The following is a 22330-nucleotide window of genomic DNA, read 5'->3' on the forward strand; positions in this document are numbered from 1 at the left end:
ACCAAAGCGCTTGCTCATAGGGGATCACATGATTTTGGGGTTTTTCTCTGTGTGTATTGGAGGGTCTACCTTGAGGCAACTGTTGTAGTCATTTGGTGCTATATAAATAAAATTTGAAATGGATCGATTATCATCAGAGAATATTGTAAACCTTGTCGATAAAGGACAAAACAAACAGATCCTGACCAGATTGTGTTTGCACGGCTGTTTATTGAGACAATATTAAATCTTCTTCTCTGCAATACACAATATGAAATGTATTATTATTTCTTTGTGTGTTACGGGAAACATTATTGTCAAGACTTCAGTTTTAAAGATTCTGACATTTTAGAACAAACAAACAAACACAGGAATTGCATCAGAATTTATTATCAATGTTCCACATCAGTGCTCCCTCGCTTCCACTGAGTTAAGTGACTGCCCCATCCCCCAGCTCTTGAATGCATTTTTTAGACACAAAAACTATTCATTTTGTAACATAAAAGGTATCACTTGCACATTAAAAACAAAGCACATTTATAATGTCATTATCCGCCATTGTCTGTGATTTCCATTATATGTTAATATTGCAATGAGGACATACTGATAAGGCATGGTGAACAAGAACAAAAAAAAAATGAATAAAACATGACAATGAAGAGGTTAAAAGGGTAACAGAATGTCTTAACGGTATGTAGGCCAAGAGGAGGCAAACCTTTCTATCTTAAACAGAAAAAGGTGTCAGGATATGATGTTAGTAACAAGCAGAGCTAACACTGAAAATATTAAAAACAGTCTCCATTTTTGTGGTTAAACTGAGCTTTGATTATTGAGCAGTGAGTATTCTGTAGCTATTTCATCTCGCAAACGGGTGTTCAGCTGCTCATAAAGTTCAAGTTGTGGCTTTCTTTGCTTCCCCCACAGAATCACTCAGTAAGACTTCTGTCATAATCACACATCAGAGTGACAATGGAACATAACAGAAACATATATAAAATTTTTGGAATTATTATCATTTGTATTTTTATAGAAATACAAATCCACCAAGACACATAGCTGTTTTAACAGCTAGTGCCACATCAGATCAATATTTCAATATTTCAAGATCAATACTGACAACAAAAGCTGGACCAGCTGTCCTTAAATTCAGTAACAGTCAAACAAGTGGAAAAGTGAAGTAGCTATTTTAGAGAGCAGGCACATTTGGGATGTGCAGGTTGCAGCACTGGGGGTTAGTGTGGCCCTTGCATTATCTATTAGAACTTTTCAAACACTGTTGCCTCAATACAGCAGTGTAAGCTTTTATTTCGAAGCAGCACGATAGTGAGACTAGATCAGGGGTGTCAAACATAAGGCCCAGAGGCTGGAATCAGCCCAGCAAAGACTCTAATGTGGTCCGCTGGAAGACTTCAGAAAATGTGCAGTATTTCATTGATTTTAACTGTACTACCATAATTCCTATTCCTATTGATAAAGACTCTAAAAGATTAAAGGACATAAAAGTTTGATTTTCCACAGTTGGCCCCCTTAAACCCTTGTGCAATGACAATAAAGAGCTATTTTTTCTATTCTATTCTACTCTATTATACGGAAACTGAGATGTACAGTTAAAATTGCATTTATTTTTTTTAGATTTTCACTGGTTCGCCCAACTTAAAATCAAATTGTGTGGGACACAATTTAAAACGAGTTTGACATCCCTGGACTAGCGTCAATCTGCAGCATGTCTTAATGCACCTGAGGACAAAAGCAGGCAACAGCTTGGCACAATGGTGTCTGTGCACCACACTTTTCCTGTATTGCTGTGGTGCATGGCGAGAAGTAGAGTACTGAGCAGCTTGTGCACTCCTAGGGTGGTCTACTGAGCCAGCAGTTGCTCTGGTGGGCGCAGGAACACCACCATTACTGTGATGTTATCACTAGAACCAGCTGTCTTAGCATTACCCACCAACTGTTGGGCGACTCTTGCCCCCACATCATCCTCGGACTGTTCCACTGGAGCAGTTCCTCCTTCTGGTTTACCAGCCAGCTTTAGTGCATCCATAACTAGATGTGGGACTGCTGACGCCTTAACTGCATCAAAGAAACCATCGCATGCCAGAAGAACATAGTCCTCATCACCCTGCAGTTTCATTGTTAGGCTTTCAGCGTCTCCAGACACAAAGGGCTTCTGGTCAAAGTCACCTGAACGAGGGATGGATGAGTGGTTAACAGCTGCAAGTGAATACTGCAGAACCTCAGACTGTTGCAGTCATTGCCTGAAAACTATTTATTAAATCAACAGGCAAAACACGTGTACATAATCACTCACACTGCATTTTATGTATACAAAAACCCTCCCTTTTAGTATATTTTACTGTATATAGTAACCATTTGTACACAACACAAGTTACTCTTGTTTTTTACTTTATTTTTCTTAATTCTCTAATATCTCTGAGTCACTTTTTCATTCCCAATTTCCTAGTGTGGGATTAATAAAGTCTATAAAGACTCCCTGACTCTCAATTAAGACTGCAACAATTTAAGTAACTTCAACACATGCACTGCACACAACATTTGTTTTTACAGATGTTGCATGTAAGGTGAGGATTACTTGTCACCATCTAAGTAGTTTAACATGGAGCTGCAGTCTAGTTCTGTCTACACACATGGTGAAGAACAAAGAGGCAGCCTTTACTGTGATGCAAATAAAAAACGTGTATGTGTAGGGATGGCTATCGAAACCCGGTTCTTGTTGAGAACCAGTTCCCACTGTTTCAATTCCTTGGAATTGTTTGCCATTTTTGCAAACAATTCCCTTATCGATTCCAGTCGCCCCGAATGACGTCACCACGTTGCGGAGCGTCATTTACTAAGCGGCTCAAACACTCAAAAGTTTGGTTATACTTTACGAGAACGGATGACGACAGGGCAACTTGCAATACTTGCAAGTAGATATTTCATTTAAGGGAGGAAACACTACAAATGTGCAAAAGCATTTGCTCACAAAACACGCGATAACCTTAAATGAATGTCGTGTTTTTAATTCCGCTCCGGACTCATGAATCTCAACCCAGCAGCAGCGGTAACGTTTGTACGTCCTCTCCCATTAATGCGGCAGGGAGTGCAAGGCTGTGAAACGGAACGGTTTAGCCTTCAGATTTGCGTCACCGCTGTCTCGGTGGAGTTTAATAAACTCAGCAAGGAGCAGACGGCCATTTAAAATATAACAGGACACTGGCGTAAATTCTCGACCGTCTCACACTTCTGTTTAATCAGTTTTCTGTTTGACGTTTATTCAGCTGTGTGAAAATCCCGGAAGAACCCACCAGATAGATTAATAACGTTTTATTTAATCTAATAATTTTGATCTCAGCCAAACCGATTTACTCCGGATCAAATAAAACACCGAAAAAAAGGCAAACAATTACATTTTTAAGTTATCCGAGTGACTTACTGTATATATCATGTTTAACCTGAGTAGCGAAAGAGCGGGGATCTGAAAACGACGAAGCCACAATTCCGCTGCTCTCGCCGGCTCGAGTGACCACTCAACCCCTCCGGCTTGCTATCCAGCGGGTGGCTAACAGACGTCTCCAAAAACGTCGGCGCACTTTTGCAAATATGCGATATCTTGATAAACCAAGCAGATATTTGAAATTTAAACAGCTTCTTTCTCGCCTGAAAATATGTTAAAAGTTTATTTTGTGACCCAGAAAGAGTAATAAGACTAATTTTAAAACTTAGCAGCGGCCGCCATTGTTGGCAGCTGAAATTTGGCTGGGCCGCGCTATAAAGGATATGGTGGGCCACGAAGGACACACCCGACCCATCCTTCAAATTCGGGGAAATGAAGGACGCATTTGTCACCGAGCAGTGTCTAAGCTTGTGGTAAAAGGCTTGCACCCATTTGCACCCAGAAGTGTGAGACGGTCGATTTTCGGTAAGTGAATGTGTTTAATTGTAGGCAGGGACATTACTGGATATTCTTGTGTAATTGCTACAGAACAATTTATGTTATACTTTGTTATTGCTACAGAAGAATATTTTATTATTTTACATTTACAATTTTTTTTTTCCTGGTGACCCCGTGACACCCCATTGAAGAGCCATAGGCTGGATCTCTTAAGATCTCACTGTTGGGTTTGTAAGGCCATGTTACTCCTAAATTTCTATCTTGTTCAAAGAGAAGATATAAAACAAAGTTCTAAGCAAATCGACCTTAGTGTTCTCCTTTTTAAAAAAAGAATCGATAAGAGAATTGATAAAGGATCAAATTGTTGAACAGAATCGAAAATGGAATCGGAATTGTGAAAATCTTATCAATACCCATTCCTATGTATGTATCCAGGTGACACATTATTTAAATTCTTCTGCTTGCTGAAGGTTGTTGGCAGCTATCTTGCTTTATTTGGCAGTGATTACTGTAGTCTTTCCATTACAATATAAAGCACCTTAACGCAACTGTTGTGATATGGTGCTATATAAATATTGAACAGTGATACCTGTGGCAAGCAGGGCTGATTCAAATGAGGAGCATCCAGTGGGTCACCTTAAAAAGGCGGTTCATGTTTGAAAATCCTCCAATCTGTCTGAATTACAACCATTCTCAAAAGATTAGTGGACCAAAATTCCTCCACAGAACTGTAAAAGACTCATTGCCAGTTAGGGCAGCCCAACTAGTTACTAGGCTTAGGGGGGGCGATCACTTTTTCACACAGGAACAGGACCATGTAGGTTTGGATTTTTTCCCCCCTTAAGAGTAAACCCTTCATTTAGAAACTGTATTTTGAGTTTAATTGTATTGTCTTTGTCTAGTAATTAAATGTGTTTGATCTATAAGAATTAAATGTTACAAACATACAAAAAAGTAGGAAATGAGGAAGGGGGCAAAAACTTTTTCGCACTACAGTAAACTACTAAAAACATTGCAATTTCTAACACCTAAACCAGTGAACATTTCATCAAGACCTGTATCTCAATCAAAAGAATGATCAGCAGAATACGTGCTTACAACACAAAAATTTCCTTTGTGGGATTAATAAAGTATCTATCCATTATTCTAGCTGTTGCCTTACTATCAATAATACTTATATATATATATATTAGGGGTGCAACGATACACAAAATTCACGGTTCGGTTCGATACTTTGGTGTCACGGTTCGATATTTTTTCGATACAAAAAAATGTTCATGCATTTTTAATTTGTCATTTATTAAAATTATAAATATATATTTTAACTCAAAAGTACAGTTTTTAAATTTAACCCTCACCCTTGTGCGTGTTTTTTATTTTGACAGCGAATGCGCACCTGCGGACCACTTATGTGCAGCCCTGGTTATTTAGCTCATCATATTGCAGCCACAGAAATTCTTTTGTCCATGAAACCATAAAGCTGCACTTTCTTTTTGCCTTATAGTCTGATTTGTCATAACTTCTCCGTTTTGTGGTAAGCTTTTCTTTGGCTGTCACTTCTTCACCCTGACCTGTCTTATTTGGCTCAGCAGAACTGAAATGCTTTTACACACGCACTCACAAAAACTCAGCGATTCTCTGCGCGATCAACCTCTCACATGTTTAAGCTTGCTGCGGGAGATTTCACTTGTCATGTTTGCATAGTAAGCTAACGATTAATAAGACGATGTCAGAGGAATTGGTGCACAAATTTTCATCACTCACAGATCAGTGCTGTCGCTCTCTATACACAGTTCGCACGATTGCAAAGTGAAAGCAAAAAAACAAGCGCAAATTCAAACGCGATTTCAATATGTCACATATTGACAGTGGCTCACCGATGCCAATGACATAATTACCCAGCTACATTTCCGAAAGAATGCAAAAGCATTGACATATATTTTTCCTACAATAGCCCGACGGGCAGGGAAGAGATAGATTTTGGTAGCCCGACTGAAAAAATCGCTAGCTCCGGGACGTCGGGCTAGCGATATTGCGAGCCCTGTATCTGATTGAGGAATCACTCATCTTTGGAAAAGAGAGTTTATTACAGAGAAATGGCTCTTTCCAAAATAAAAGCTATACTATCCGCTTCTTCTGGGCTATATTCTCAGCAGCATAAGGAGAATCATGTGCTAACAGCTGTCTAAATGACTCGGCTAAAGTTAGTAGCATGCTTGCTTTTTTTTGTCTGCTTCCACTTGTCTTTGCACTAGGATGATGTCGGCGTAAATGTGCAGTCATATTCGTTGTGTTCCCACTAGTGCTTTCAGGTTAATCTCGTTGAAATGACCTTAACGCCACAACACGGCAAATCTCCGTTAACGAGCTACCGCCGATCGCTCCGTGCATGGGGCTAGACGGCCAACATGTTAACGAGCTAACTGCGCTAACACACTAGTTCACACCAATGTAATTGAGCATTGCATGGCACATCCAACATACTGTTTTTCTTTAGTCCATGACTCGCTTACCTTCAGGGTCATACGTCACATGAAAACCAAAATAATTCCAAACGCCAGATCTGAATGAGAGTGGGGGAGGTCCATCTTGCAAGGAGAGCTTAACTTCTGTCTCGCTAGCTTGCCCTGCGCTCTTCCTTCTGACTATGCTGTCTGTGTTGAGCGCTCAGTGGATCTGCGCTCGACAGTGCAGCCTAGGCGGAGTAGTCGAACACAGATTCACTGAGCGCTCAACACAGACAGCATCGTCAGAAGGAAAATTGATAAAATAAATTACAAATGTTGTATTGTTCGATACATATGCGTACCGAACCGAAAGCACTGTATCGAACGGTTCAATATCGATACGAATATCGTTGCACCCCTAATATATATATATATATATATATATATATATATATATATATATATATGAATGAAATGGTACATTTTCTAAATATCTAAACACAGATTGCAAATATGAGTTAATGAGATTCACAAATCATTAGATTTCCCTTTTACTTTACAATTTACACACTGTCTCAACTTTTTTTGGAACCAAGTTTGTCGTTTACTTTCAGTTAACATGAGCAACCTCAGTTTATGTAGCAGTGGAGGTCAATTAAGGTCACACTTTGAGAACTACTATATGATACAGCCAGTCAAATCACATCTACAGTGGGGCAAAAAAGTATTTAGTCAGCCACCGATTGTGCAAGTTCCCCCACTTAAAATGATGACAGAGGTCAGTAATTTGCACCAGAGGTACACTTCAACTGTGAGAGACAGAATGTGAAAAAAAAAATCCATGAATTCACATGGTAGGATTTGTAAAGAATTTATTCGTAAATCAGGGTGGAAAATAAGTATTTGGTCAATAACAAAAATACAACTCAATACTTTGTAACATAACTTTTGTTGGCAATAACAGACGTCAAACGTTTACTATAGGTCTTTACCAGGTTTGCACACACAGTAGCTGGTATTTTGGCCCATTCCTCCATGCAGATCTTCTTGAGAGCAGTGATGTTTTGGGGCTGTCGCCGAGCAACACGGACTTTCAACTCACGCCACAGATTTTCTATGGGGTTGAGGTCTGGAGACTGGCTAGGCCACTCCAGGACTTTCAAATGCTTCTTACGGAGCCACTCCTTTGTTGCCCGGGCGGTGTGTTTTGGATCATTGCCATGTTGGAAGACCCAGCCTTGTTTCATCTTCAAAGTTCTCACTGATGGAAGGAGGTTTTGGCTCAAAATCTCACGATACATGGCCCCATTCATTCTGTCCTTAACACGGATCAGTCGTCCTGTCCCCTTGGCAGAAAAACAGCCCCATAGCATGATGTTTCCACCCCCATGCTTCACAGTAGGTATGGTGTTCTTGGGATGCAACTCAGTATTCTTCTTCCTCCAAACACGACGAGTTGAGTTTATACCAAAAAGTTCTACTTTGGTTTCATCTGACCACATGACATTCTCCCAATCCTCTGCTGTATCATCCATGTGCTCTCTGGCAAACTTCAGACGGACCTGGACATGCACTGGCTTCAGCAGCGGAACACGTCTGGCACTGCGGGATTTGATTCCCTGCCGTTGTAGTGTGTTACTGATGGTGACCTTTGTTACTTTGGTCCCAGCTCTCTGCAGGTCATTCACCAGGTCCCCCCGTGGGTTCTGGGATCTTTGCTCACCGTTCTCATGATCATTTTGACCCCACGGGAAGAGATCTTGCGTGGAGCCCCAGATTGAGGGAGATTATCAGTGGTCTTGTATGTCTTCCATTTTCTGATGATTGCTCCCACAGTTGATTTTTTCACACCAAGCTGCTTGCTTGGTGCAGGTCTGGTGCAGGTCTACAATACTTTTCCTGGTGTCCTTCGAAAGCTCTTTGGTCTTGGCCATGGCGGAGTTTGGAGTCTGACTGTTTGAGGCTGTGGACAGGTGTCTTTTATACAGATGATGAGTTCAAACAGGTGCCATTCATACAGGTAACGAGTGGGGGACAGAAAACCTTCTTACAGAAGACGTTACAGGTCTGTGAGAGCCAGAGATTTTCCTTGTTTGAGGTGACCAAATACTTATTTTCCACCCTAATTTATGAATAAATTCTTTACAAATCCTACCATGTGAATTCATGGATTTTTTTTTCACATTCTGTCTCTCACAGTTGAAGTGTACCTCTGGTGCAAATTACTGACCTCTGTCATCATTTTAAGTGGGGGAACTTGCACAATCGGTGGCTGACTAAATACTTTTTTGCCCCACTGTACATTTCTGTGGTTTTGTGAGTTGGGACTGACTTACCTATGGCTCTCGATACAGCATATGTGCCATTAACACGCCAGCAACCCATGAAAGTAATGCAGCCTCCAAGATCCTCAATTCTCTGTTTCTCATCCTGGACAGTTTAACACATCAGAGAAGGAGTTTAGCTTCTGGTTTCCTTCTCACCATTATGTGTGAGTATGTAAAAATAAGTGCATGAGTAATTTAACTTCACATGAAGTAACTGCATTTATTAGTAATAGTTTAAAAAAACACATGCGCGTACACACACACACACACACACACACACACACACACACACACACACACACACACACACACACACACAGTGTGTGTGTGTGTACGCGCATGTGTTTTTTTGAGCTCTGAGGAATGTTTGATCCATATCACGCAATAAACTTTCCAAATATTTTATCTGCATTCCCATTTTGGAATACAACATAGTATGAAATTTGAGGCAGCAGAGGTTGTGTGTTTGTATGTGGGATTCTTACCTCTCTCTCTGGTTTATGTGGGTCCATGAGTCTAACAACATGCCCATCTCTGACCAGTATTGCCTGAGAGTCTCCCAGCCAAGCAACAGTCAGCTCTTGATCCTGGATCAGTACTGCCACTCCTGTGCTGCCACTCCGGAGACGCTGCAGCACACACAGGTGTAATTTAAAGACAAAAGACAGAGCAAGACAGCACACCAAGTTGAGTACTATAGCATGTAAATGTCAGCAGAAAACATTGTGCTCAAGATGCTGCACTGCTGATTTCTCAGTACCTCTCTCTTGGCCTTGTTTCTGAACATGTCATCTGTGCGTTTGAAGGCTGTTTTAAAGGCTGTGGTTGCATCACTCTGCAGCATCTCCTGTTTACTTAGAACAACATGGAGGTGAGTGGAAGCGTAGGTTGCTGCATCCACCCCTCCATGGCCATCAAACACAGCATAGTAAGCACGATCTACATCATCCTGGACCATACGGGAGGGAAAGAAAGACACAGTCATAAATAAATGTCACAGAATGCAGTTTTGTGAAAAACTAAGTGTACCCCATGATTCAGTGGCTTGTAGGACCACCTACAATACACACCCTCTGAAGTGTGGGCTGACAGATGCCCCCCATAGGCAGCAGTGATCCCAGGATGCAGCCTACCAATCCCCAGATCTAGCCAACCCCTCAGATGGGACTCTAAAATACTTTGGTATGCAGAGGAGCTCATGGTGAAGTTGGTGACTGCAAGATATGCTGCACAACAAATCTAAATCACCTCTCCACCACCGTGCAGCATCTGTGTATGCTTGGCTTTCTTCAAATATGGCTTTTATAGAGGATCAGCACCTCACTGCTGCTTACTTTATTTCTATACAAGCAGTAAGGGTACACTTAGTTTTAACAGGACTTTATGCGGTCCTGTGAAAACTTTTTGTTTACATGACAGTATGTTTGATAATTAGTTGGGATTGTAATTTCAGTTTTTATTTTTGTGTCTGTGATATTTTTCATACCTGAATTCCAAAGAGCTGGTTGAACTCGGCTAAAGCCAAATGTTTGTCCTCCATTTTTCTCCGGGTGTTTTTGATGGCATGAATGGAGCACTGGAGGTTGCGAGAGGGACAAAGAGCCACCTTGGGGAAGTTTCTGTGCCACGCCAGTGCTACATCTATCAGTTTATTCAGGAAGGTGCGTTGGACTGCCTCTGATTGAAATACTGACAATAAATTACAATACAAGTAAGAAACCTGTTATATTTCTGGGTTTTTTTTTTCAATAACATCATGGACAAAGGCATTTTATTCCTTGAATTAATATGTACAATGGAAGTCAAACTACTTCCAGGTGGCACGGTGGTTAGCACTGTTGCCGCACAGCTAGAAGCTCCTGAGTTCAATTTCACCATCAGGCTGGGGTCTTTCTGTGATCTTTCTTCCTCCCACCATCCAAAGACATGCAGTTTGTGAGGATAGGTTAATTGGTTAAGCCAAATTGCCCTGTGTTAGTGTTAGCCCTGTGACAGACTGGCAACCTGTCCAGGGTGTACCCCGCCTCTCGCCCTATGACAGTTGGGATAGGCTCCAGCACTCCCCACGACCCTGAAAAGTATAAGTGGAAGCGAATGGATGGAAGTCAAAATACTACTTTTCAGTGCAGTGCAATGCAATATTTCCAACCACTATGCAAATGTACACCAGTTCCTTATAGAGGAGAGGTCTACTCATAGTTTCAATTTTAGTTTTTTACTTGTTTAAAAACTTTAGAAACTGAAATTATAATTGTTTGTGTTAAAACGGACCCTTTCACACACATGTGGCATCATCGAGGCTGAGGCTGTGCCCAAGTTGGCTGTGTGGCAGCAGACAGGGTGATATGTATTGGATAAATTATCATCTCCCCTTTTGCAGCCTCAAATTGCACTGTAAAAGATAAATTATAGTCTGCGAACATGCCAATAAGACCTGAGATGTGAAGACAAGTGTGAATGTGATCTGTGTTAGTACCGCTAATGATATTTGGTAATGATAAGTTGGTATCAAGTTACTTGGAGAGTGTATATCAGATATATGATCCTGGACAGACAACTTCCAAACACAAGATTATTTCATTCTGTCTGCTTGAATTGAATTGGCATCTTTCAGTATAATGCAATATATTCAAAGCACCACAAACATACAGACTGCTTTGTCATCTGCCTTCTCTTCTTGGTCACCTTCAGGTTCCTCAGGGCACTGGTAAGGTAAAAGGTCAGTCTGCAGCAGCTGGGAATATGCTGCCTGGCAAAGGAGGGCACCGAGTCTTGGAGAAGCACCCCTGAACAAACACAGAGATAAATACATGTTGTGTAATCTCTTGAAATTTGAGTCATTTTTCTAACTGCAGTTACAAAGTGTTGCACCAAAGTCCAAATTGTGGACAGAAAAAAGAAAAGATAATTTTTGGGCAGTAACCTGTAAATGCACTTCTTTTCCTCTACAGAATTGCATTTCTCTGGCAGCAAAGATTGTGTTTAGGAAAAAGGAAGTGGCATGAACAATTTTGTTTCTGCAGACAGGAAATGAAACCTTCCTGACAGGGAATACATCTGTAGAAAATGTGAGCAGAACAGAAAGCCAGTCACAGTTTTTAAGTGTTACTTTTTCCTGCTCAAAGTTTAAAAGTGTTTGAAAGTCTTTTACCAGCCTCTTCTCATTGCAGAAAGATTGACTGCAGATTATTGATTTCTAGAAGCCCAGACTTCTTACTAGGGATGGGTATTTATACGATTTTTACGATTCCGATTCCATTTTTGATTCTGTTTAACGATTCGATTCTTTATCAATTCTCTTATCGATTCTTTTTTTCTTTTTCTTTTTTTAAAAAGGAGAACACTAAGGTTGATTAGCTTAGCACTTTGTTTTATATCTTCTCTTTGAACAAGATAGAAATTTAGGAGTAACATGGCCTTACAAACCCAACAGTGAGATCTTAAGAGATCCAGCCTATGGCTCTTCAATGGGGTGTCACGGGGTCACCAGGAAAAAAAAAAATTGTAAATGTAAAATAATAAAATATTCTTCTGTAGCAATAACAAAGTATAACATAAATTGTTCTGTAGCAATTACACAAGAATATCCAGTAATGTCCCTGCCTACAATTAAACACATTCACTTACCGAAAATCGACCGTCTCACACTTCTGGGTGCAAATGGGTGCAAGCCTTTTACCACAAACTTAGACACTGCTCGGTGATAGGGCTGGGCGATATATCGAGTTTTTTTTAAAAATATCGATATATTTTTATATGAGATATAAGATGTGACCATATCCTTTATATCGATATAGTCTATGTTACGTTATAATTATAGTTGTGGAGCCACAAGTTCTCTTTCGTCCACTTTTGTCTCTACGCAACGTTACTCGGCCTCGCCTCTCCTTCACTAAACACAGCTCCCCCTCCACCCCCATCGCCTCACCTGCAGGCAGCAACAAGATGGACACGGCAAATCTCCGTTAACGAGTTACTGCGCATCGCCCCGTGCGTGGGGCTGGACGGCGTCAACGTGTTAACGAGCTAACCACGCTAACGAGCTAACCGCGCTAACGCCATGCACAGCCTAAAATCCTTTCATTTTCTCAAAAGTTGACAGCGCGCCTTATGTATGAATTCTGGTTGTGCTTGATGACCGCAAACCGATTTCATGTGGAACACGGCGCTCAGCAATCTGTCAAAAAAATGTTTTAGTACGACTTTGGTAAGCTACGGAGCTGCACCGCTTGATGGATTGTCGGAGCATTACGGCTACCGTAGTCCGGAGGCTGGCGGAGTGATACGTACTGTGCTTCAACGTAATATTACCGTATTGTGTGTGTATAAGGACCATAAATGGCACCTGTTAAGAGACACGGTTACAAAGAGGGTTTCAAACTCCAGGCTGTCAGTCACATAGTAGAAGTTGGGAACAGAGCAGTTGTGAAATCTGTCTTTGTTATTATGCTCAGCGTCTGTTAGTTTACATTTTGACTGCACAATTGTGAGCTCTTTGTTATGCACAAAAACAACAAAGTTTTCTTTTATTTATGGATCATTATTATTTAATAAATGCTCATAATTTATTTTTGAGTAGTTTTTTTCATGTACATCTATGCTGTATGTTAATAAAAGTTAATAAAATATCGAGATATATCTTATATCGCCATCCAGCTAAAAAATATCGAGATATGAATTTTGGGTCATATCGCCCAGCCCTACTCGTTGACATTCGTATATCCTGGCCTGAAAGAAGACACTAACGGTAGACTGCAGCGAGAACTGCCAGCATCTGAGCCAACCAATTCGTCGACTCCTTCAAATGCGGCCGACAAATGCGTCCTTCATTTCCACGAATTTGAAGGATGGGTCGGGTGTGTCCTTCGTGGCCCACCATATCCCAGAATTCATAGCGCGGCCCAGCCAAATTTCAGCTGCCAGCAATGGCGGCCACTGCTAAGTTTTAAAATTAGTCTTATTACTCTTTCTGGGTCACAAAATAAACTTTTAACATATTTTCAGGCGAGAAAGAAGCTGTTTAAATTTCAAATATCTGCTTGGTTTATCAAGACATCGCATATTTGCAAAAGTGCGCCGACGTTTTTGGAGACGTCTGTTAGCCACCCGCTGGATAGCAAGCCGGAGGGGTTGAGTGGTCACTCGAGCCGGCGAGAGCAGCGGAATTGCGGCTTCGTCGTTTTCAGATCCCCGCTCTTTCGCTACTCAGGTTAAACATGATATATACAGTAAGTCACTCGGATAACTTAAAAATTTAATTGTTTGCCTTTTTTCTGTGTTTTATTTGATCCGGAGTAAATCGGTTTGGCTGAGATCAAAGTTATTAGATTTAATAAAACGTTATTAATCTATCTGGTGGGTTCCTCCGGGATTTTCACACAGCTGAATAAACGTCAAACAGAAAACTGATTAAACAGAAGTGTGAGACGGTCGAGAATTTACGCCAGTGTCCTGTTATATTTTAGATAGCAAGGAGCAGACGGCCGAGTTTATTAAACTCCACCGAGACAGCGGTGACGCAAATCTGAAGGCTAGACCGTTCCGTTTCACAGCCTCGCACTTCCAGCCTTCTCGGTCTTCAAAGGACCCAGCCCACGTAGACTGCGAAGGCCAGGTCCTCCGAAGGATGCAGCCGACGTTTTGGAACACAGCTTCTGTCTGTCTCTCTCATCATGGTCACCTAAATGCAGCGCACAGTAATGGCAGGTTTTGTAATAAGGCAGATCGCGCTAACATAATATGCACTGTTAGTTAATTATTTACCTGCCGCATTAACGGGAGTGGACGTACAAACGTTACCGCTGTTTCTGGGTTGAGATTCATGAATCCAGAGCGGAATTAAAAACACGACATTCATTTAAGGTCATCGCGTGTTTTGTGAGCAAATGCTTTTGCATATTCGTAGTGTTTCCTCCCTTAAATGAAATATCTACTTGCAAGTATTGCAAGTTGCCCTGTCGTCATCCGTTCTCGTAAAGTATAACCAAACTTTTGAGTGTTTGAGCCGCTTAGTAAATGACGCTCCGCAACGTGGTGACGTCATTCGGGGCGACTGGAATCGATAAGGGAATTGTTTGCAAAAATGGCAAACAATTCCAAGGAATTGAAACAGTGGGAACCGGGTTTCGATTCCCATCCCTACTTCTTACCTAACAAAATGTTAACAAAAATGTTAGATGCAATCTCTCTAATCTGCAAATAAAATTTCTATTAAAAGTACAATACTGAACTAAACACTGTAGGATTAATGGTTACTTTGCCTCTTTCCCTTGTTATGCGTATATAAAGAGACGACCGTGGCTCAGGGGGTTGGGAAGGTCGCCGGTTCAATCCCCGGGCTCTCTGTCCTGGGGCCCGTTCTTCGTACCTCGCTAAGTAGGTTAGCCGGATTAGATTGTTGACGATTTCGCGTGATCCTGGATCAGTCGGTTCCCCGAAGCTCATCCGGGACTTGCTGTCATAGCAACAGAGCCGTAAGCGTAAACCTGCTCGGGAGCAGGTTTACTTTATGTAAACAGGATTAGATCGCGGCCACGCAGGTATGTCCGCGTCATCATACGAAAGCAACAGCGATATTCCACCACTGTTTCACCATAAATAAATAACATCAATGTAACTAAAGACAATGCAGCACCTGATCCATTTATTGATTTCACACAGGTCATTTCCTAAAAAAGGGAAATGTACTATTAACATTCTATTACATGTATGTGATTATTACAGATGTAATTCATATTTCAGAGTAGCAATTGTAAATTACTTCGTGTAATCAAGATGAGAGACCACGGCTATAAAAGCGAAGGTGGATTTGGGAAGCCTGTCGCAGCCATGTCCTGTCCGTATACGCGAGCCACCCATTGCGGAAGGTGCAAGATTGATAAGGAGAGTCCTCAGAATTCAGCGTATATTGCGGGATAGACAGGATCCTTTAGCTCAGCGCGACAGTGTGCTCATAGAGAGATATCGATTTTCCCGTGAGGGTATTATTCACTTAACCAACTTGTTGACGAGGGGGTGCAGGACCACCACCTGTCTTTTTTTCCTCTGCCCTTTTCTTGGTTGCTGTTATAAACAAACAGATTATTCCAGGGTCTCTTTCCAAGAGACTAAAAGCAATATAAGTGATAAATATTACCATTCTGTAGGATATTCTTATATTTCACTTTTACCTGTTCCCATGTTCTAGTGGGTCCTGTCGTGGCTCTAATGTGAAAGAGGATAAAATATAACATATTATAATATAATGTAATATAATATTGGATAATATAGTGTAATATAATAAATCTACCCTACCGCCTACTGGTGTTGGCCAGAGGGGCCGATGGCGCGATATGGCAGCCTGGCTTCTGTCAGTCTGCCCCAGGGCAGCTGTGGCTACAACTGTAGCTGCCTCCACCAGTGTGTGAATGTGAGAGTGACTGAATAGTGGCATTGTAAAGCGCTTTGGGTGCCTTGAAAAGCGCTATATCAATCCACTCCATTATTATTGTTATTATTAAATTACTTACGAGTTTAATTTGTCAGCAACTTCCTGCCAGCCCTCGCTCCTTGCTTTTGCAGCCTTTGCAGTGTTCCCTTGCGTTCTGATTAAACTCTGAAACTCCTGAAATCCCTCACTCAAGAGTTCTTGCTCTGCTGCCGAAAAATACCGAGCCGAGCGCGCTCCGTCGACATTTTCGCCGACCAATCAGAGGGTTGCCGATCAATGTTTCTACTATCGATGCGTGGCCCCTTTTACGACACCCAGTGATGTCACATTACTGCGTCCAGCTGTACTAATCGTCAACAGCAGGTGTGTTCGGGGAACCGGATTAGCGAGCTCACGGTTACCGCGATGATTTGATCTTGGATGTGTCATTTGATCTTGGATGTAGTAAGCGACGTACGAAGAACGGGCCCCTGGTCATTGTGTCCTTGGGCAAGACACTTTACCATACCGCCTACTGGTGTTGGCCAGAGGGGCCGATGGCGCGATATGGCAGCCTCGCTTCTGTCAGTCTGCCAAAGGGCAGCTGTAGCTACAACTGTAGCTTGCCTCCACCAGTGTGTGAATGTGACAGTGAATGAATAGCGCTTTGGGTGCGTTGAAAAGCGCTATATAAATGCAATTCATTATTAGTATACAACAATAACCAGCATTCGACTGACATTTACAGTTTGTATAAAACAAGAATAAATAAGTTTTACTTCATGTCTGCTTGTGTATCACCATACACTAAAAATCATTACATTTAAAAAAATGGAATATGTAAAATAATCCACAGTATAATCCTTTGTATTTATAATATTAATTAAGGCCCTTTACTAACTAAATGGTGTGTGTCTTAGATAGCCACAATCATTTTCTCTTATTGGTCCACAGAAAAATAAATTTGTTCATCATTACAACCTTCTGTTCAGTTTGTCTCCTTCCCAGTCATACCTGTTTGCCAATAGCCTCAGGCCCAGCTCCAGGCTCTCTCCATGCAACTCCTCCATTGTGAATTTACGACTAAGAGGGCTAACAGGAAGTGAAGCGCCTTCCTCCAGAGCAGCTGGAAACTCCTCCAAAAATGCCTTCAAAAAGCACAGAGCCTCCTCCTGCTCCATCCCGCTGACTCTGGCTGGAGTGAACTCTTCGGTAAACAGGAGGTCAGGGCTCACAGGTCACTTCACAGTGGACAATTGAAGGGCACAAATTGAAACAAATTAATCAGTATAATTACATTACCATTTTCATCTAAAACTGTTTTTTTGTCATACAAGTTCAGAAAACTAATATAGGAGGTGCTTACTGTGTCACAAGATGCTTGTCTGAGAGTAAAATTAAAAGCAAAAAAAACGTAAAATACCCAAATTCCCCCGAATCTTATATTTTAATTGAAAGTACTAATGTAATGATACAAGTGTTGTTATAAGCTACAGGACTAATAGGATTGCCACATCTTGTAATTTGTACAGATTTATTGGTCGAGGATGTACTGCAGTCATCTGTGTGCATTTTGTGCATGATATGATGCTCCCCTGAGACAATATAATTCGAAGGTATAGCATACAGTTTCATTGGTAGGGATATGATACCCACCTCTAAGTATATAGGTATCAGTGAAGCCAGATAATACACACACTGACTACCGAAATGTCTTAAAGACAAAGACCTGGATGACCTCTAATTTCTTGTTCTAAATCGGATAAAACTGAGGTCCTTGTATTTGGCCCTAAATAGCTTAGAAATATGGTATCTTACCAGATTCTTAAGCTGGTTACCTCTGGTAACATTGTGTGGAATCTCTGACTTATTTCTGACCAGGATATATCCTTCAATACACATATTAAACAAATATATCGGACTGCTTTTTCCCCATTGTACTCTAAATATCTCTAAAGTTTGAAACATTCAGTCTCAGAGTTATGTTCAATAACTAATTCAAACATTTATTACTTCTAGGCTGGACTATTGTAATTCATTATTATCAGTATGTCCTAAAAACTCCCTGAAAAGCCTTTATTTAATACAAAATGCTGCATGAAGAGTACTGACAGGGAGTAGAAAAAGAGCATATTTCTTCCATGCTGGTGTCTTTTCATTAGCTCCCTGTTTAAAAATTCTGAATCAACTTTAAAATTCTTCACCTCATATCCAAGGTCTTGAATAATCAGACCCAGTCTTATCTTAATGACCTCATAGTATTCTATGATCCCAATACAGCATGCGACTCTCAGACTGCTGGTTTACTTGTGGTTCCTAGGATATTTAAAAGTAGAGTGGGAGGCAAACCTTCAGCTTTTCAGGCCCCTATTTTAGGGAACTAGCTCCCAATTCTAATTCAGGAGGGAGACACCCTTTCTAATTTTAATATTAATTAATATATTATGATAAATGGTAGAGCAGGGCGATATGACCAAAAATATTTATCATGATATATATTTGAAAATTTGCAATAACAATATAACTGACGATATAATTGACACTAGACAAAACACTTTACAACTTTATTAGTGCAAAAAACATCAATGTATTTTCACTTAAACAAGCAGTAGTTTTTATGTGCATTAAAGTTATATAAAAACTTAACAGTGCAAATGCAAATTCCTTGCTGACAGTTTAACCAAAAGGCATTTCCAGTGAAAACTGGCCGACATATAATAATAATAATAATAATAATAATAATAATAATAATAATAATAATGGATTGGATTTATATAGCGCTTTTCAAGGCACCCAAAGCGCTTTACAATTCCATTATTCATTCACTCTCGCATTCATACACTGGTGAAGGCAAGCTACAGTTGCAGCCACAGCTGCCCTGGGGCAGACTGACAGAAGCGAGGCTGCCATATCGCGCCATCGGCCCCTCTGGCCAACACCAGTAGGCGGTAGGGTAAAGTGTCTTGCCCAAGGACACAACGACCAGGACAGAGAGCCCGGGGATCGAACCGGCGACCTTCCGGTTACAGATGCGCTTCCCAACCCCCATCACCACGGTCGCCTAAATCCTCAGCATAACCATATATAATATCCACAAAACTTAAAAAGAGGTTATACACACACACAATACGGTAATATTATGCTGAAACCCAGTACGAATCACTCCGCGAGGCTTCTGCTTACGATAGCCGTAATGCTCCGACAATTCATCAAGCGGTGCGGATTTGTAGCTTAGCAAAGTCGTACTAAAACATTTGACAGATTTTCGAGCGCCGTACACATAAAATCGTTTTGAGGTCAGTAAACACAACCAGAATTCATACATAAGGTACACGGGTTTATAAGGGGCACTGTTGATTTTCAGAAAAATCAAAAAGATTGATTTTAAGTGAGCTGTATTTTCCAAAAAAAAAAACAAAAAAACAAAAAAAAAAAAAACACTGTAATAACGACGGCCCGCTAGCATGCTCTACCAAAAATAGTGCTTTGTTGTGTATCTGATGGACAAAAGCTAAACCAGTTCCACACCAATGAAGTTGCAGCATTTTTACAAACCAATTATGGTTCATCCATTTCATTCAACGATCCGCTTTCGCCCTACTCATTCTCCGTCACCGCCATGCTTTTACAGCTATGTGCATGTGAAAACAAAGGCACTACGCATGTGCGTTTTATCCATATTCTATCGCGATATTTCATTTTCTTATCATTGCCGAACATTATATCGGTATTACGATATGATATGGTCCAGCCCTAGTAAATGGACTGGTTCATATATAGCGCTTTTCTACTCTGAGCATTCAAAGCGCTTGTAAATTCACCCATTCGCACAAGCACTTTTTCCCTATCCTTTTCTAAGTACTTCCTATCTAACAGTCAGATAGGACTCAGATGCCAGCAAGGTGGAGGTGGAGTACTGGTTTGGGCTGGTATCATCAAAGATGAGCTTGTGGGGCCTTTTCGGGTTGAGGATGGAGTCAAGCTGAACTCCCAGTCCTACTGCCAGTTTCTGGAAGACACCTTCTTCAAGCAGTGGTACAGGAAGAAGTCTGCATCCTTCAAGAAAAACATGATTTTCATGCAGGACAATGCTCCATCACACGCGTCCAAGTACTCCACAGCGTGGCTGGCAAGAAAGGGTATAAAAGAAGAAAAACTAATGACATGGCCACCTTGTTCACCTGATCTGAACCCCATTGAGAACCTGTGGTCCATCATCAAATGTGAGATTTACAAGGAGGGAAAACAGTACACCTCTCTGAACAGTGTCTGGGAGGCTGTGGTTGCTGCTGCACGCAATGTTGATGGTGATCAGATCAAAACACTGTCAGAATCCATGGATGGCAGGCTTTTGAGTGTCCTTGCAAAGAAAGGTGGCTATATTGGTCGCTGATTTGTTTTTGTTTTGTTTTTGAATGTCAGAAATGTATGTGAATGTGGAGATGTTATATTGGTTTCACTGGTAATAATAAATAATTGAAATGGGTATATATTTGTTTTTTGTTCATTTGCCTAATAATTATGCACAGTAATAGTCACCTGCACACACAGATATCCCCCTAAAATAGCTAAAACTAAAAACAAACTAAAAGCTACTTCCAAAAACATTCAGCTTTGATATTAATGGGTTTTTTGGGTTCATTGAGAACATGGTTGTTGTTCAATAATAAAATTATTCCTCAAAAATACAACTTGCCTAATAATTCTGCACTCCCTGTATATGTGACAAGAGCGGAGTTCTTGTAATGGTCACTTGGGGCTGGCTCCAAAACTTTTTCAGTCCCACGGACTGTCCAGCTTTACATGTTTATTGCCTGGTACAATAATGTGTCCAACTTGGACAGCTTCTCTCCCCAACTGTATGGTGGGAGACTTAAATTTTATGTTCTTATAATTCATTTATTTGGATATTGGCATTTGGGGGTGTAGACAGAAAACTGTCATTCCTGTTTTCTTCTTCTGACCCGTCTCCGTAAAGCTTAGGCTGTGTGGGAAAATTCCAGCATACCAGCAGTTTCTGAAATAGTGGGACTAACTTGTGTGGCACCAACAACCATGCCCCTTTTCTAATGCTCCGTTTGAACCCGAGGAGGTCAACTTGACCATGGCTACATGTTGCTGCCATAACTGCTGGTTAGATATTTACATGCATATCTAATAAAGTGGTAAGAGAGTGTATATGGATTTTTACAGGAAATATTCGTACAGTTCGATTCATAATTTGTTGGGCATATAGAACGTTTTTGTACAGCATCGCAGTGGACTTGAAATCAGCAATAATCAATTTATGAAATGTAACGCTCTAAACCAGGCCCCAGGGACTTCATTATTACAGGATATTTTTAAAAATAAAAATAAAATGTTTTTTTTAATGCGCCAGCTTGTTGTCATGTAAGTTACATGTTGGCCAATATGTCTGAACATTTCTTGAAAGAAGCGCAGAGAAACACTTGAAAAGGGCTCGCAAACTCCCCACACTTTGAGTTAAACGCAAAGAAAAAAGCAACCGTGCTGCATTGGTTGTACACCAGGACTCATACCTGAAAACTGGAGCCTAACGATCAGCTTTCCCGTTTCTTTTCTTTGCAGTGCGTTACATGAATGTTGAGGGTTTGGTGCTTTGTATGCAGTACACATTATAGTGCTGCCCACAATTACACCTCGAGTCCTGAGTCACTCACTCAAGTGAGTGAGTGACTCAGCGACCATGTTTCATCGACATGATCGCTACCAGAATACATGCTTATTTTACAGCCAAGCAGACAGTGGTTAACTTGGTCTTACCGTCCGCTGACTTGGTGCAGTCCCTTGTTTTAGTACGCGTCTTCACACCTCCTGAAGTCCTACTGACTAAACACGCCCTTCGGCGAGACAAAGACTAAAGGGATTTACTGATAACACAAACATGCACCGCGTATGGTAATACACAATCCCAGTTCACTATTAACAGTGTTTACAGATCTGCGCAACGATCCACGCCCAATTGAACCGGCAGTTTCCTGTACGCCATCATCGTCATCACCATTGTTATAAGACCCTTCTTCGCCTATCTTTTTATGGCGGGTAGCAAACAACTTTAGGTGTTATACCACCACCCTCTGGACTGGAGATCTCCCATCATGCCTTGGGACATGTGCTGCTGTTTAGATGTTCTTGTTCTATTGTTTATGGTTACGTTACTTTTAACTGTTATCTTGAATGTTGTGTTTACGCCGTGGTGCAGCGTCACTGACAGTTGTTGTTTTGTAGCGAGAGTGCTGTACCATGAGTGACT

At 41.0% G+C, this 22330-nt stretch overlaps 1 protein-coding gene across 2 annotated transcripts; it reads right to left on the reverse strand.

Annotated features, from left to right (window-relative positions):
• Positions 1–209: 209 nt before the first annotated feature.
• On the reverse strand, positions 210–22111 carry ppm1f (protein phosphatase, Mg2+/Mn2+ dependent, 1F). Of its 2 annotated transcripts, none has more exons than XM_085424988.1 (8): positions 21841–22111; positions 17071–17297; positions 11334–11434; positions 10135–10337; positions 9409–9597; positions 9134–9277; positions 8658–8751; positions 210–2163 (listed from the first exon to the last, which is right to left on the reverse strand). In XM_085424988.1, exons 2-8 carry the CDS (start codon positions 17235–17237, stop codon positions 1838–1840), a joined length of 1224 nt encoding a protein of 407 aa, XP_085281114.1. In that variant the 5' UTR covers positions 17238–17297; positions 21841–22111; the 3' UTR covers positions 210–1837. The 2 variants fall into 2 exon arrangements, with proteins under 2 accessions (XP_085281114.1, XP_085281113.1); XM_085424987.1 differs by having other exon boundaries at positions 11298–11434; positions 21841–22109.
• Positions 22112–22330: the final 219 nt, after the last annotated feature.

Source organism: Rhamphochromis longiceps, linkage group LG12, assembly GCF_057381845.1.
Source record: "Rhamphochromis longiceps isolate RC_006_pf linkage group LG12, R_longiceps_female_GT1.1, whole genome shotgun sequence".
NCBI lineage: Eukaryota > Metazoa > Chordata > Actinopteri > Cichliformes > Cichlidae > Rhamphochromis > Rhamphochromis longiceps.